The 16798-nt window shown below is 36.6% G+C and overlaps 1 protein-coding gene across 1 annotated transcript in view; it reads left to right on the forward strand.

Moving 5' to 3' along the window:
- Positions 1 to 9848, forward strand: part of LOC136846036 (serine-rich adhesin for platelets-like) — a 152831-nt gene extending 142983 nt beyond the window's left edge. The window contains 8 exon segments of the mRNA XM_067116691.1: positions 1 to 1530; positions 1698 to 1919; positions 2055 to 3629; positions 3740 to 3961; positions 4108 to 6711; positions 6987 to 7208; positions 7445 to 9431; positions 9603 to 9848. The exon segment at positions 1 to 1530 is cut by the window's left edge and continues 2176 nt beyond it. Of these exon segments, the coding sequence (XP_066972792.1) occupies positions 1 to 1530; positions 1698 to 1919; positions 2055 to 3629; positions 3740 to 3961; positions 4108 to 6711; positions 6987 to 7208; positions 7445 to 9431; positions 9603 to 9696 (8456 nt within the window). The 3' untranslated portion in view covers positions 9697 to 9848.
- The last annotated feature ends 6950 nt before the right edge of the window (positions 9849 to 16798 follow it).

A 16798-nucleotide genomic window follows, 5' to 3' on the forward strand; every position in this document is an offset into this window, starting at 1 on the left:
CCACAACTGATGACTTTCCTGGAGATGAAACATCTAGTACAGTAGACACATCCACACTTACAGCAGAACAAGGTGAAATGGTAACTGATAAACCAGGAGATAGTGAGACAGATACCAAAAAACCAGATTATGACACCACTATTGTTGCATCAACTGACCAACCTGATGATGAAGTTACAAGTAAAACACCCACAACTGAAGACTATTCTACTAGTAACACAACTGACAGTGGAATACTAACTGAAAAACCAGAATCTGATAAAACTGATGAAGATGAAACACCTACCACAAAATTCCCAGAGAGTGGGATATCTGTTGAGGGATCAACAGATGAAATCTTCACTGAAGCATCACCAGTAAGTGAGGACCAAACAGATACATCTGTGGTAACTGATAGCCCCACTGATGTTACATCACCATACAAACCAACAGGCCCTGAAGATGGAGCAGTTACTGCTATACCTGATGAAAAACCAATGGAAGGTGATACTTCTACTGATGTCCCAGTGGATGAAGGAGATACTAAGCCAACAGATACTGAGGTATATACTGAAGAACCATCAACTGACAAACCAACTGATTTGCCGGAAGTGACTGAAACATACACTGATAAGCCAACTGACACTGAAAAAGAAGAATCCACTATTGCACAGGAAGGCACTGGATTTACTACTATTAAACCTATAATAGGAGATAAACCTACAGATAGTGATGTAACTGGAGAATCAACTGATCAAGCAACAGATGAACCAACATCCACAGGTGAACCTACAGAATTAATATTGCCCACAGAACCAACTGATGGTGGTGACACTTATACAGAACAGCCTGGAGATGACAAAGTATCTCCTGGCGATACAGGTGACAGTTCAGAATCTACTGTTAAGCCTAGTGATGGAGAAGCATCATCAGAACAACCAACAACTGACAGCACAACAGACATTTCCACAAGTGACAGCACAACAACAAGTAAACCAACTCATGAGATACAAACTGAAACACCAGATGAAGCAGAAATATCTAGTGGGACATCTAATGCAACAGCAGAGGAGGTATCTACTGTAGGAACAGTAAGTGAAGAGGAGCCAACAACTTTAGCATCAACTTCTGACATTTCCACAAAAACTCCTTTTGTGACAGAAACATACCCTGATAAGGTAGTTGATGCTGAAACATCTACATATACCACGCCCACAGAAGAAACATACACTACTTTACCGGAAGATGGTACAGTTCATACTGGAAAACCAACGGAGATTTTAGTAACTACAGTTTCATCAAGTGATGAGAATCCTACAGAATCTCCATTTGAGGAGCCATCAGACATTCAATTATCCAAATGTTCAGTGAATGGGAATGAATATGGCAATGGGTCTTCAGTTCCAGTAAGCTCTAAATGCCAAGAAAGTTGTGTATGTTACAATGGAAACATTTCCTGTGAAATACTAGCATGCCCTCCAGCACCACCTGCTTTTCTAAGATGTGTGTCTGGTATCCTTGAAGGGGAGTGTTGTCCAAGCTATACATGTCGTAAGTAATTTCAGATTCAAAATTATAACAAAACTTTCTATAGTTAAAACTTTCACATTTTAACCATAATTACTTATATGTTTTTAGATATATTTGAAATACTTGTCACAAATGTGTAATTTACATCTCATTTTATCAGTACAAAAAAGATTTTTATTGTTTTTCAGCTCCAGACCAAACAGATACCACTGACTCTCCAGTGTGTGTTCGTGATGGTATCGAGTACTTTGAAGGAGAATATGTTCCTAGCCATGATCTGTGTACCGATTGTTACTGTCTGGATGGAGAGATTATATGTGCTTACCTTGAATGCCCAACACCTGTTGGAGAAAACTGTAAGCCCCTGGAAAGACCACCAGGTAGCTGCTGCCCAACTAAATATCAGTGTGGTATGTAATGTTTTAATCTTATGCTGTAATTGCTTCTAAACAAATTTACCTAAATGACTAAAATAACATTTTTAAAGAAACACTGATAAATTACAAACTACTATAAATTACAAACCCTTTCCTATTTTCTTGCAGACTCTGTTATGCCTGAAATAGAAGATCAGGTGAAGACAAATGATACTGATGAACAAGTAACTCCATCAACTACCCATATAGCTTCTACCAGTCAATCTACAGACTCTCCAGGTACCATGATGACAGGTCCAGTTTCTGCCATGGAAACTCGAACAACAGCTCCCGATGATGCAATTATGACAACTCCCATTTTGACAACAACAGAAAAGTATGGAGAAACTTCAGAAACTGCTAGTGGAGTAGAAATCAGTTTCCCAGATGTTACCAGTGAAACTACTGTAAGTGGTGACACAAACGTCACTACAACCAGCAGCACAGAAGTTTCTAGTGATGTTTCTATCAGTGAAACTGGTGAAATTAGCTCTGATGGTGACGATGAATTGGAGTATCCAACAATCATCCCTGTCACTGAATCAGGTTCATACACTCCAACATCTGGAGTAATCCCAGAAAAACCTGATGAAGGTGATGAAACTGGCACTGAGACACCAAGTACTGGTGATGTATATGTCACAACCATATATCCTAGTGAAGAACCAAGCTTTGACACTTCTGTGACTGATGAAGGAGTTAGTACTAGCAAACCACATGTATCAGTGACTTCCCCTGATACTGTACAAACTAATGACACAACAAGCACAGGTAAACCAAGCACTGAGGATGGAGTTTCTACTACCAAACCAGTTTCTGATATTACTGAAGATGATGCTTACATTACCTCTACCCCATCATATGGTGAAACAAGTTCTGATAGTGTTATTGGAGGTGACACCAGTACTGGTAAGCCAGAACCTGGGGAATATGATGTAACTGCAACTACTCCAGTTATTGAAACGTACACTGATGAATCAACTGAGAATGTAACAGGCACAGATAAACCAAGTAGTGATGGTGAAGATGAAACAATTGTACCTACATCTAGTGCCTATGGAACAGAGAGTCCTACAACTGTAGAAACTCCAGCTATAAGTGATGAGAGCAGCAAACCTGAATCAGACTCTGATGTTGGGAATATTACACAAGCACCAGAAAGTGATGATACCACCACCAGTAAACCAGACATTGAAACTGACTATGTCACAACAAAGCCATCTTATCCTGTAGTTGACCATGACCCTAGTACCTCTGATGAAACTGAGGAAACTACAGTTACAAGTGATGATAGCAGTAAACTTGGCTCAGAATCTGATGTGGGGATCACTACATATGCACCAGATGCAACAGATACATCTGAGCCAGATTATCCAATACCAAGCTATGGAACTACTTCCAGTAAACCAGACGTTGAAACTGAGTATACCACAGCAAAGCCATCCTCTAATGAAACTACCACTGAATCAGGAACATCAATTGGATTTCCAGAAGGCATACCTGGAGAAGGTAGTTGCATGTTCAATAACTCTACTTATGCCAATGGTGAAAATATACCACCACGAACACCTTGTCAGGAGTCTTGTACTTGTCATAACAGCATTATAGCATGCACACTCAAGCCATGTCCATCACCACCTCCATCTTTCCTTCGGTGTGAAGCTGTTGAAGATCCTGAACAATGCTGTCCAACATATAACTGTCGTAAGTACATCTAGTATTTTCCTTGATCTTTATTTGTATCACAGATTACAGATCTTGAAAAAATGTGCCATATAAAGTAAAATGTAATTAACAAAACAATTTTCCTCCAGCTTCACTGACTACAAATACCACTGAAACACCTGTCTGTCTGCAAAACGAGACTATTTTTGCCCATGGTGAGTTTGTTCCTAGCCAAGACTTATGTACAGACTGCTACTGCCTAAATGGGGAAGTCGTGTGTGCAACCTTAGAATGCCCAAAACCTGAGGGTAAGAACTGCAAAACATTAGTTGTGCGTGAAGGAAGTTGCTGTCCAGAGAGCTATGAATGTGGTAAGATATTTTGTATTTCTGATAAGATTTTGTTGTTTTAATGTAGTTTTTGTAAATATTCTGAATCTGTATAAATAAGATAGTATTTTTAAGGGAAGACCATCATACATTATAGAATTACAGGTGTATTGATTTAATGATTACAGAGGATACTGATGGCACTGAAGACCACACCACACCTCAAACTGATCATCAAGGTGAATTTAGCAATGAAACTACTACAGAAGCATATGGAATTACAGATGAAGATGGAGCAGCAACAATCAGTGGAATTTCAACAGAGCCAACAAAAGTCTATGTATCTACACATCCTGATGACGTGCTCACAACTACTGAAGTAGTGACCATTTCTGCTGAAATTTCTGATGCTTCTGAAACTGTTCCTGATACCACAACTGAAGCTGAAGAAGAAACAGAAAAATCCACTCCTGGGTATGTGACTATTTCACCTACAGAAATTGGTGACACAGCAACTGAATATTCAACTATAGATGATGGGTCAGTAATTAATACTGACAAGCCAGATGATACTGAAGTAGCCGCACCTTCCACTACTTTGGACTACCAACAAACTACTATCTCATCTGTATCAGAAACAACTGATTCTACAGAAACAGCAGACTTAAAGCCAACAAATGATACTCTGTCTGGAGTTACATTATCTACTGTGAGTCATGAATCATCTACTGATTACTTAACCACCACAGACTATTCAGCAACAGAAGATTATGGAGATGAAACAAGCACTAATATACCATCAGAGCAGCCTACTACACACTCTCCTGAAGGAGATGGCATATCTACCGAGCATCCCTTAGGAATCACTGAAGTATCTACAGAATACTCAACAGGTACTTCAGAGACATCTACAGACAAAATATCTGAAAGTGATAAAGTTTCCACAATTTTCCCATCGGGTGATGGATCAACAGCTACATACACAGAAGATTCTCCAGCCTCTGAACACCCTATAGTGTTCCCAACAACCCCTGGTTCAACAACTGTTACATATCCATCTGAAGATACTGCAGCAACAACAGATACTTCAAGTGAAACAGGTTATGACTTCCAAGAATCTACTGTACCATCAACTGAATATCCGGTAACAGGTGATGGATATGGATTATCTACTGACCAACCTGAAAAGGGAGATGGAAAAGTGCCTTCCACTACTCTTGATGAACAAGAAACAACTAGTTCCACAGTACCAGATGTTACTGGTTCAGAGGCGCATGCTGGTGGAACAACTGAACATCAAAGTGATGTTCAACCTGAAGGAACTTCAGTACCTATGTTGGGGCAAGAAATATATACTCATGGGCCAAATTATACTGACACTACAATTGCTGAATATCCAGAAACTGAAACAACACCGGTTGATGATGTGATATCCACAAGGTACCCATCAGGACATGGATCAACTACTAGATACCCAGACAGTACACAAACAGCCATCAAGCCAACAACTGAATATCCAGCTATTGACGAGGAAAATGGAACATCTAGTGACCAGCCCACTGAGACTAAAATAACTGGGACTATGCCACCTACTTCAGCAGATGACAAAGAGACTAGTTCAACAACACTGGATACTACTGCTTCTACACAAACGTCAGACTTGAGACCAACTGTAACTCCAGGGTACACTTATGAGACATCTGAATATCCATCTGACATTCTCAGTGGAGTAACTTCATCAACAGTCAGTGAAGAGGTATCTACTAGTGACCTAATTGAGAGTGACAGTTCATCTGATTCTGAAGGTACAACAACTACAGATACTTTATTTGAATATCCTACTACACTTTCACCTGGATTACTAAGTCCTCAGGAGACATCTACAGATATTTCAAAGTATAATACTACACTCTATCCTGAAGAACCAGGCACTCATGAGACATCTACAGATATTTCAGAACATACTACTATAGTCTCAGAAGTACCAGACACTCAGGAAACATCTACAGGGATAACATCAGTAAGTGATGCAGTCCCAACAATGCACCCATCAGAAAATGTTTCAACTACTGAATATCCAGATTATCCTGAAACATCTGATTTACCTACTGCTATATACCCAGGTAATGGAACAGAAGAGACAACACTTTCTTCTAGTACTGTTGAGTCTTCAACTGATACAGATTATGACACAGAAACATCTACTGAAGTTGCAACTTCTGCTCCCTCACATTCATCATCAACAGAAGAACCCACAGATCCTACAACTGTTGCTGATCAGACTGACAGTCCTATTGGAACGAGTGAGGGTCCAGGTGTAAGTGAAGAAGTTGATGAAGGCATCAGTGATCTTACAGGAGAAACTTCAACACCAGAAGAAACTGATGATACTTCACGACCTTCAGTAGGGATCGATACATTACCCACAGAGTTCCCACCAGGAACTGAAAGCACATCTACAGAGTATCCAGAGGGTTCATATGGAACAACCACAGGTATTTTAGGACAAACTACTCATGAAGATGAAGTCTCACTTATCACAACAACAGTATCACCCACAACAGCTGGGGATTCAGGACTTGTATCATTATTGGGTGAACCATGCTTAATTGAAGGCACACTCTATGAAAATGGCACTAATGTACCATCATCATCTTTATGCCAAGAGAACTGCAAGTGTAGCAATGGCATGGTTTTATGTCAAAAGCCATCATGTCCTCCTGCTCCTCCAGGATTCCTTCGGTGTAGTACTATTCCTCCTACTGATGAGTGCTGCCCATCATACAATTGTCGTAAGTATAGCTTTTTACGAAGTAATTAAGCATTGTCAACCATTCTATATCTTCATTGCTCAGTTCAAACTCTGCTACTAGAAACCTCTTAAATAATTAGAGATGCATTAGCAAAGAATGTTTTAACAAGTTTTTTATTATATCTCTTGATAAATAGTCAACTCTGCAGATTTAGAAAAAAGTAGGGTATCAAATATGACAAATCAATAATTTTTTTCTTATTGGCAAAAAACTAATGCAATTTAGACAATTCACACAAAATTTTTATCTTGCAGCTCAACCCACAGACCCTACAGTAACAGATTCTCCCACATGCACAAGAGATGGTGAAATTTATGCTGATGGCGAGTATGTACCAAGTCTGGATGAATGCACAGATTGCTACTGCTTAGGAGGTGAAATTGTATGTGCTCTATTACAATGTGTTCCTCCAGGGGACAATTGCCGTCCTTTAACACAGAGTAATAACTCATGCTGCCCAGATAACTATGAATGTGGTAAGGTCAAATCTTTAGTTTCACTTTTTACTTTTTAGTTCATCTATAAATCTATTGATTCTATAACCTTTGATTTTTTCCCAAAAAGAGTCAAAAAATATTTTTATACTTATTCAAGAATTTTATGGCTACTATTATAAACCTAGCATTTACTTAATCATTAGCTTCTCTACCTTGTTTGTACAGAATCACAATTTGCAAGTTATGAAAACAATATTTTGTTCTTTCTTTTCCAGCTGAAACAATAGACAGCTTTATCAGCTCAAGTACACCAACACCTGATGTTGCAGAAACAACACCAGTTATAGGTAGTGAAACTTCTCCAAGCCACAGTGACAGCACTCTGCTTACAAGTTCCCCTACATCTAGCAGCATTACAGTTACTGGGAGTCCTTTGGTCACTGAAATCTCAAGCACAACACTCGATGGTAAAGATCAAGGTGGCATCACGATTACAGAGGCATCTGTTGCAACTGATGGTTTGGATACAACCAGTCATCCTAGTGCAACAGTGTCATTTACTGTCACAGAAGAAACATATGAACCTGAAAAAATAACTGTCATACCTGGCAGTGGCACTGTACCACAAGGTAGTGAACAAGATCCTGATGACATTTCTCAGACATATAAGCCAGAAATTACAGACTCCTCTACTACAAGTGACTTTGTGACAGTTGTACCTGCTGGAGCTGTGAGTAATGAAACCATACATTCTTCTACAATATCATCACTTGTAACAGGCTCAACAAGTTATTCATCAGTTGAAACTGAAGAGCCAAGCACTGATTCTACAGCATCAGGCTATTTAACTGAAGCTACTTTAGCCGTTACTGGAACAGAGATTACTGGTAGTGACACCGCTGTTACTCAGGGAGGACCAATTATAGGGGTACTGTCATCATCAACAGCCAAGTATCCAGAAGTTTCTAGTGATAGTTTTGATAAGGTGACTGGTCATGACCAGACCACAACTACAGTCTCAGCCCTCTCCTTGGTAACTGAACCTTCTGGCCATAATATTACAGGCATCAGCTCCACAGCTGCTACTACCTCAACTGGAAAATATACGGGGGAGACAGAATCTACTGACAATGTAACAGATACAGCACTGGTAGATGGAGTCACATCCATGGATGGAGACTCTATTATTTTCCCTGATTCTTCTTCGTCTACAACACAGACTTCAGCAACATCATCTACTGATTTACCAATTTCATCATCCTCGATTGGAACACCTGGTTACTCCACATTTGCAACAGACTCATCCACTTCATCAGTGACATCATCTACTGATTTATCAATTTCCTCATCATCAACTGGAACAGGTGATTACTCCACATTTGCAACAGACTCATCCACTTCGTCAGTAACATCATCTACTGATTTACCAATTTCCTCATCATCAGTCGGAACAGGTGATTACTCCACATTTGCATCAGACTCATCCACTTCATCAGTGACATCATCTACTGGTTCACCAATTTCCTCATCATCTATCGGAACAGGTGATTACTCCACATTTGCAACAGACTCATCCACTTCATCAGTGACATCATCTACTGATTTACCTATTTCATCATCCTCGACTGGAACAGGTGATTACTCCACATATGCCACGGACTTACCCACTTCATCTGTGGCATCATATACTGATTTACCTATTCCATCATCCTCAATTGCAACTGGTGATTACTCCACATTTGCAACAGATTCATCCACTTCATCCTCAACAGCAACAGATTACTATTCTACATCTGCAACAAGTAAAACTCCAGCCCCATTCCCTCCATACCCAGGTCAGACTTATCCAGATTATCAAACACCAAGTGCTTCAACTTCATCTCCAGATACCACAACAGACTTTGTCTTAGGGCCTGGAGCATGCCTTTTTGATGGTAAGGTATATGTCTCCGCACAACAGATACCCCGAGATGATCCTTGTGATTTCTGTTTCTGTTTCCGTGGAGATATAATTTGTCTGCAGCAGTCTTGTCCTCCTCCTATACCAGGATGTTATGAAGAACCTATTGCTGGTTTCTGTTGTCCCCGCTATGAATGCCCTGTAACGCAAGCCGTTGTCAATGTTACTACCACAACAACGCCAATACCATTTTATCCTCCAGTTCAGAGGACCCAGAAAGTGACGATGTGTGAAATAGGTGATCGATATTACCACCCTGACGAGATAGTTGAAGAAGCCTCAGGACCATGTTTAGAATGCAGGTTGGTGATCCAGAACATTTCATTTTAAGATAAACTGATTTTGAGCTAAAGTTTAAAATAAAAGTCATGCTAATGACTTAGTTTCCATTGAATGGTGGTACAGGGGTGCAATGATAAAAAACCATGCTTCGTCGAAGAATATTTTCACTCACAATTTTTTTCCTTTTTCAGATGTGGTCATGATGGTATGATGAAGTGCGATCCCAAGGACTGTGGAGCCCAACCAATGCTACAAAAGATTTTGGGCAGAAAATATAAACGGTGAAGACACTGACTGTAGGGGATTTGTCATACCCCGTAAAAAGCTTCCCACCACATTCATTTTTCTTTCTTAATTACAACTTAAGTAATTTTTACTTTTAAGTCTTCTACCATGGTGCTTTTATAAGTGTTATAGTAAGAAGCATCCTTCACATGACACATTAAGAAGGGGAGACTTTGACCCTGGCAATTTAATGTTAGCTAAATGATGTATGCAAGAAGGTGAGCCTGAAAAGATGTCTTCCTAATTATCTATATTAGTTTAGCCATGTGTCTACTACAACGCTCAAATAGCAAGTCTGTGTTAATAAGGAGTGAGTATGCGTATCTATGTCTGTGAAAATCTATAGAAATTATAGTAGTGCCAAGACGCTTCTCCTATTTTTCACTAAGAGTATTTGTGTGTGCTCTCTGTCCGTGTCTGTCCGTCTGTGTGTGATACAGGTGCCACTGAACTTTTGTTGTAAGACGACATACTAGAAAGTTTAAGGAAAACTTAAGGCATTTTTTGTATACTGCTTTATTCAATTTATTTTTTAATTACTTGGTTTTGCTTACGACCTTTCAGTCAATTTGCATTTACTTCGGAGGCATTACAAATGGCATTTTCATTTCTTAGCACCTCAAACGTTCTGCTATTTCTCCCTGAACACTTGATAATTGTCTTCAGCTGCTTAATAAGGTTACATGGTTGACACAAGTGTTAGTATGAATGTTTCTATATCCTTAGAAAGACACCATGTCCATGGTTTTGTTTTCCTCAAATGAATTAACTGATGCTGCTTGAAGATAAGGGACAATTGTTTTGTTTAGCCGAAATGCAGCATCAGAAAGGTCATGTCAAGACAATGATGCAGAAAATATTTTCCCTGCTCGTTACTACATTGGCACTTTAGGAACTTAATGTTCTCTATAGGAAAATTCATTAGTGATCAACAAATACAAGAATTCTGAATCCCATGTGTATATTTCAGTAGTATTAAAAATGGGCATTATTGACATCAATGATCAGTTTAAGGCTAGCAAAAATTTCATAAGTCAGAAAAACGTATTTATGTTTTCATCAAATTCATATTCCGTTGACGAGGACATATCACAATTTCCGTTGTTAAGACCCTTAAAGTCCCTGTGAACAAGACTAAGTATGCGTCGGCCAAACCTTTCACTGAACTGGTGCCAAACCACTATTAATTACATATAATTACATCTGTGGCTTAATGTTAATTCAGGAATGATTGTTCTTATTTGCACTCGTAATGAACTGAGGCTAATTTCTCTTATAGAATAGTAATTGGAGATTTCAGTTGATAAGGAATCAGTGCCACTTCAACTCCGATTAAATATTTATATTTCAAAAGCTCAACTGGTAAAACTAACAGCCGGCAGAGAATGATTAAATTTTGAAAATGACTAAAAAACTGTTTTAGTTGTAATTTCTGTGAATTTAAGCAATTGCACACTTTTGGAATTCATAATCATTGATATATTTTCTGCGTTATCCATGAATTCCAGCGCGTTCCAAGTATTCCTGCCATACACCCATCGCCACCAGCGCTCAATCTCTGTCTAGTAAAGCGCCAGTAGAAGTTTTGCTTTGGTGGTCAGGGGAAATAAGTATAAGATTTTGGCTGGCTTTAAATGGAATAAAGCTAGCCTTCATTAAGACTAAGGCTGGCTTGTGTAATATTATGTAGTGATTTAGGAGTTGCGATTGCTGAATGCATGAGAACAATAAATTTTCGGAATACTCATTGTCTGGTTAGTAGCCTGCTGAAGTCGACAGGCTAACCAAGCAAATCAGTATTGTATTCAGGCCTACCCACCACTGGAGCCTCCTTGGTTTCCGAGTTCTCACGGGCTAAGTCAGGCTACGTTATGGTTCTTAGCCTGGCCAATTAGCATCCGGGAGCTGGAAAACGAAGGTGACGACACACGAGTCTTCAAGGTTGTGTCCGACGAGTGATTACAATCGAATGATCAATCTGATTAGTTTGTAGAGATGAACTGCCATGGTCAAGTCACTGCTTCAATGCAGCAGCAGTCTCTGTGGTATTGCGCAGTTCAGAAAAGTGTCCAAGAAACAGTATTCTTCCAAGTGTGATAACTTAAGTGCATTTTTTATATTATTTATTGCAATAGTATTTCCTCTGCATTTTATTCCATTTATAGTATATTATGTACAGCTCTTGTCAGCGTTCATTTATTATGATGTACCCTCTGTAAGCTTTTTTTACCTGTATAAAATGTGAATAAAATAAGAAACTAATTTTCCGTATCACTGCTCCTTTACCAGATCTAATCTTTAAGTACAAAAGTGCTAAAAAGAATTCAGTATAATTAAGGGTAACATAGAACATTTATATGATATAAAATGATTATCTTGCTGCAAAGGATCACCAACAATTAATACGAAGTCAATATGCAATGGAAATATCTCATCCAACACAGCAACTTTTCGTGAACTAAAGGGAAAACTTATTGCTTTATTGTGTATTAATGTCTTAAAAAAGACATACACATATGCAAAATATTTTTGTATAGAGCTAAATGAGCCGCATCCCAAGATTGCAGAACAGACAATTACTATTCAGAATCCCAATTAAGGCCACCAACGTCTACAATATGCAATGCTTAACAAAACCCTGGAGGTAAATATGTATAAATATATAAATGTAATCACAGAAGACCCGATACTGCTATATTGTTAGAACGTTTTTAGTAATTAAGAGCGATTCTCAATACAATTCGTCAAGACAACACTAGGAAAATTGCGCAAGTTGCAAGATGACAGCTGGTGTAATCCTGTTAGAAGCACAAAAGGAGTTCTAGATTTCACCCAAATGAAATGAAGCCGCAATGTCGGTCATCAATTGCTGCTGCTTTTACTGGCTGTCTAGGGCTACGTATTCTCTGAGGAGAGAAAACGGTTTCCCGGAGAACTGAACATTCGGCAAGCAATTGCCTCGTTATTCGCTGGGGACGGAACATTTGAAAAAGAATAGTTTCCTCCAGCAGATGGCCTGGAGTTGAAGATGACTGGATATTATTGCTAATTCTGATTATTAGGTGCGTCCAGATAGTAGACTACCCATGAGTGCGGATAACAGAGAGAAAAAAATCATAACTGGAAGAATAGCAAAGTACAGATGAAAATAAAAGAAAATAGAATAAACTAACAATTGAATATATACCTAATGATTATCAACAGCCATAAATTTGTCAAACAAGCTTCTATAGTGAAATGCCCTTATGTGGAAAGTGAGAGCCAGAGTTAGGTATACTTTAGTTTAACCAGACCACTGGGCTGATTAACAGCTCTCCTAGGGCTGGCCCGAAGGATTAGATTTATTTTGCGTGGTTAAGAACCAATTGGCTACCTAGCAACGGGAACTACAGCTTACTGTGGAATCCGAACCAATTGGCTACCTAGCAACGGGACCTACAGCTTACTGTGGAATCCGAACCACATTATAACGAGAAATGAATTTCTATCACCAGAAATAAATTCCTCTAATTCTCCATTGGCCGGTCGGAGAATCGAACGCAGGACCAGCAGAGTCCTAGCTGAGAACGATACCCACTCCTCCAATGAAGAAATAGTGAGAGCGAGAGAATGACAAAATGATGTTATTGATAGGATAAATCAGCAGAACATTACATATACAGAACATCATTAGAAAAATGGCAATGAAGACGAAGGGAAAGTACCAGGACACTTTAAATCAATATCCTCTAACACGATCAAGATGGAATGTTCAACGTTCAGGAAATATAAATTATCTGGTTTTGAGCTGTTACATAGCAGAATCTCAGCATTCCGTAAACAATTATTACCATCTCGCATGTGATATGCAGTCAGGTAATAAGACGAAAATTCATATAAAAACTTGTAGTTCAGTTGATTTGACCAGTTATTTGGCCTTTTCGTTTCAATAAATTTGAAAGATTCAGGGAAAGAAATAGTTCTCTGCAGCTCCTGAAAGTGAAAGTACCAGAATATTTTCAGAAGCGGATGAATTGCCAAATGAAATATATGTTAGCTGACTGCAGATACTAACTGAGAAAATTAAACAATATTATATATATATATATATATATATATATATATATATATATATATATATATATATATTATATATATATATATATATATATATACATATACATATATATATATATTATATATATATATATATATATATACATTGTATATATATATATATATATATATATATATATATATATAATGTTGCATATATATATATATATATATATATATATATATATATATAATGTTACATATATATATATATATATATATATATATATATATATATATATAATATTGTATATATATATATATATATATATATATATATATATATATATATATATATATACATATATATATATATATAGCATGTTACATATATATATATATATATATATATATATATATATATATATATATATATATATATATATATGTATATTATATATATATATATAGATATATATATATATATATATATATATATTATACATATTATATATATATGGTAATACAACTATATAATGTTACATATATATATATATATATATATATATATATATACATATATATACATATATATACATTTATCACATATATATATACTGTTACATATATATATATATATATATATATATTTATATATATATATATATATATATATATATATTGTCATATATATATCTTATACTACATATATATACATATATATATATATAATATTATGTTCAATATAATGTTACACATTATATATATATATATATATATATATATATATATATATTATATAGATATGATACATATATATATTATATATATATATATATATATATATTACTTATATGTATATATATATTATATATATTACATTGTTATGGTTGTTTTATCACTGTTATTGCATCTTATACTACACCAATATTGTGTTCAACATGAGTACTAGATATGATACAAGTTTTATTTTCTCATATATTACTTATAGATAGTCTTTTGAGTTGTAACCTTCCATGCATCACATTTTTTTTATTCATAGCTAAAGAAAATTTAAAATATAATGTAATAGGAATCACGGCTAAAGATATAGGGTTTAATGAACAAAATCATGAGAAAACAGGCGGCGTTTGCAAAACACAGGAATGCCAAATTCCTATCTGACCTTTCATATCTAAGAATGTCTTTGACCTTCACTTCACTCGACTCATCGATTTCATTAACGAAGAATGAACGCCAAAAATTATGCCTCATATTTCTTATTTTTCTGTAGTTATGACCAAGGAAAAAACTGTTAACTTAGCGGATAGACTCGCAGATCGAGGGCCATAAAGACATACAAACAAAAGGACTGGTTGATTACTAGACGCCTACCCCCACCCACTCCCGGACAGTAAACCGGAGCCATACATCAAATTACACATCTTTATTTCAAACCATTCAAACAAGTCGTTTGCGTATACAGTTCTAATTTCCATCTCGACGTTTTAATTATGCATAAAATGGCAATGGTACTGATAACGCGAGTTATCTGCTAGAGACGAAAACTAGAGTTAGTAATCTAGTGATATCGTTTTTGCTAAATGAAAGCGTACGTTTTTCATACAATTTTATTGGAAGCAGGAACTTGGATAAAACTGCATTCCGCACAAAGTCCAAAATCCTCCGCACGTGTGTCTCTTTAATATGAAAAATTTGGGAAAATTTGTTAGAAAGGTTCCCTATGAATAGCCTTTGATTTGGGTGAAACTGATCTATGGATAGGTTTCTGTTCTGTGCTGTTGTCGCGGTAATTGATATCAGTGATGGCAATTTTTTTTTCTAGCTTTAAATTGCTTCAAACAAAATTTTTGTATAAATTGCTCATTCACTACAAGCATATTTCGTGAATACATTAATGTCTTACATCCATCAATTTGTGTATAACTTTTAACAACAGATTGAATGTTTTGGAGAGAGACGATTTCCACAAACACCTACCACAACTCTGGAGAGATACTAACTACCCTCCTCATCCCTCCACACTGAGAGGGAATGCACTCAAAACCTTTGACAGATCCATGGATGACTGATGCAAACTTGATTAAGAGTCTGGAACCTTTATCATTACGGTTTCTTAAAATCAATTTCCGTTTTTCCTTTTATCCTTGTTAATGGTCGTTTCTTTTCATATTTAGAGCGTCAATTTCAAACCCGTCACAGCAGTTTTACAGTTTCCCTCTCATCAGGATAGGTAACTGAGGTAGGAACCATGTTAAACTCTATAAATCTGGAGTGTAGGTTTAATTTGAAGAATTCCGAAAACGAGTTTTTTTTTTTTTTTTTTTTTTTTTGTTTTGCAAGAATCTGGACGTCTTTTAAGTGGCTTTAGGAGTGTATAGCATAGTTGCGGAATATTCAACAAAATATTTGACTGGCAAAGTTTTACGACGTATCGAAAACAATTTCATCAGCTGAAAAATTCCTGGATTTGGACCTTAGTCTGCGTTCGCAGAAACAGAACCAGCAACAATGCATGGGCATTTCCCTGACGAAATCACCCACTAGCTCTGAAGAGATAACCAAAAGGAATCGTGTTACACGTTTACATTTTTTCAGTGGGTATTTGATAAAAGTTTAGTAAGACCCCTATACATTCCTTTGTTATTAGAGTACATGGTAGTAGTTGCTTACAGTATTACAAATAATTCCTATAGGTATGTATCGTATTTTGTTATAAATTAGTTATATTTTTTCCTACACATGGTAGTAAATACTCAGCAGTTATAAACATGTAGTCATTAGACGACTGACTGACAAAGATATCGGAAACACTTTTTAAGAAAACACTAGTTCTTTAAGTTTCATACAAAAATAATATTGCAACATTTAGAGCCCTGTCATGATTTTGACATAAGTAGCCCTAGACCTGAAATTACTCTTCATTATAACAACAATAATTAAAGGTAAAACTGGATCTTCATCTTATTGTTTATTGTAACAATAGCGCCTGATGATAAAATTGTGGAAATTTTACATTTTTAAGTATATCGATTAAAAGTACGATAACCCAAAACGACCTAACGTA

This window comes from Macrobrachium rosenbergii, chromosome 2, assembly GCF_040412425.1.
Source record: "Macrobrachium rosenbergii isolate ZJJX-2024 chromosome 2, ASM4041242v1, whole genome shotgun sequence".
In the NCBI taxonomy this organism is placed as follows: Eukaryota; Metazoa; Arthropoda; class Malacostraca; order Decapoda; family Palaemonidae; genus Macrobrachium; species Macrobrachium rosenbergii.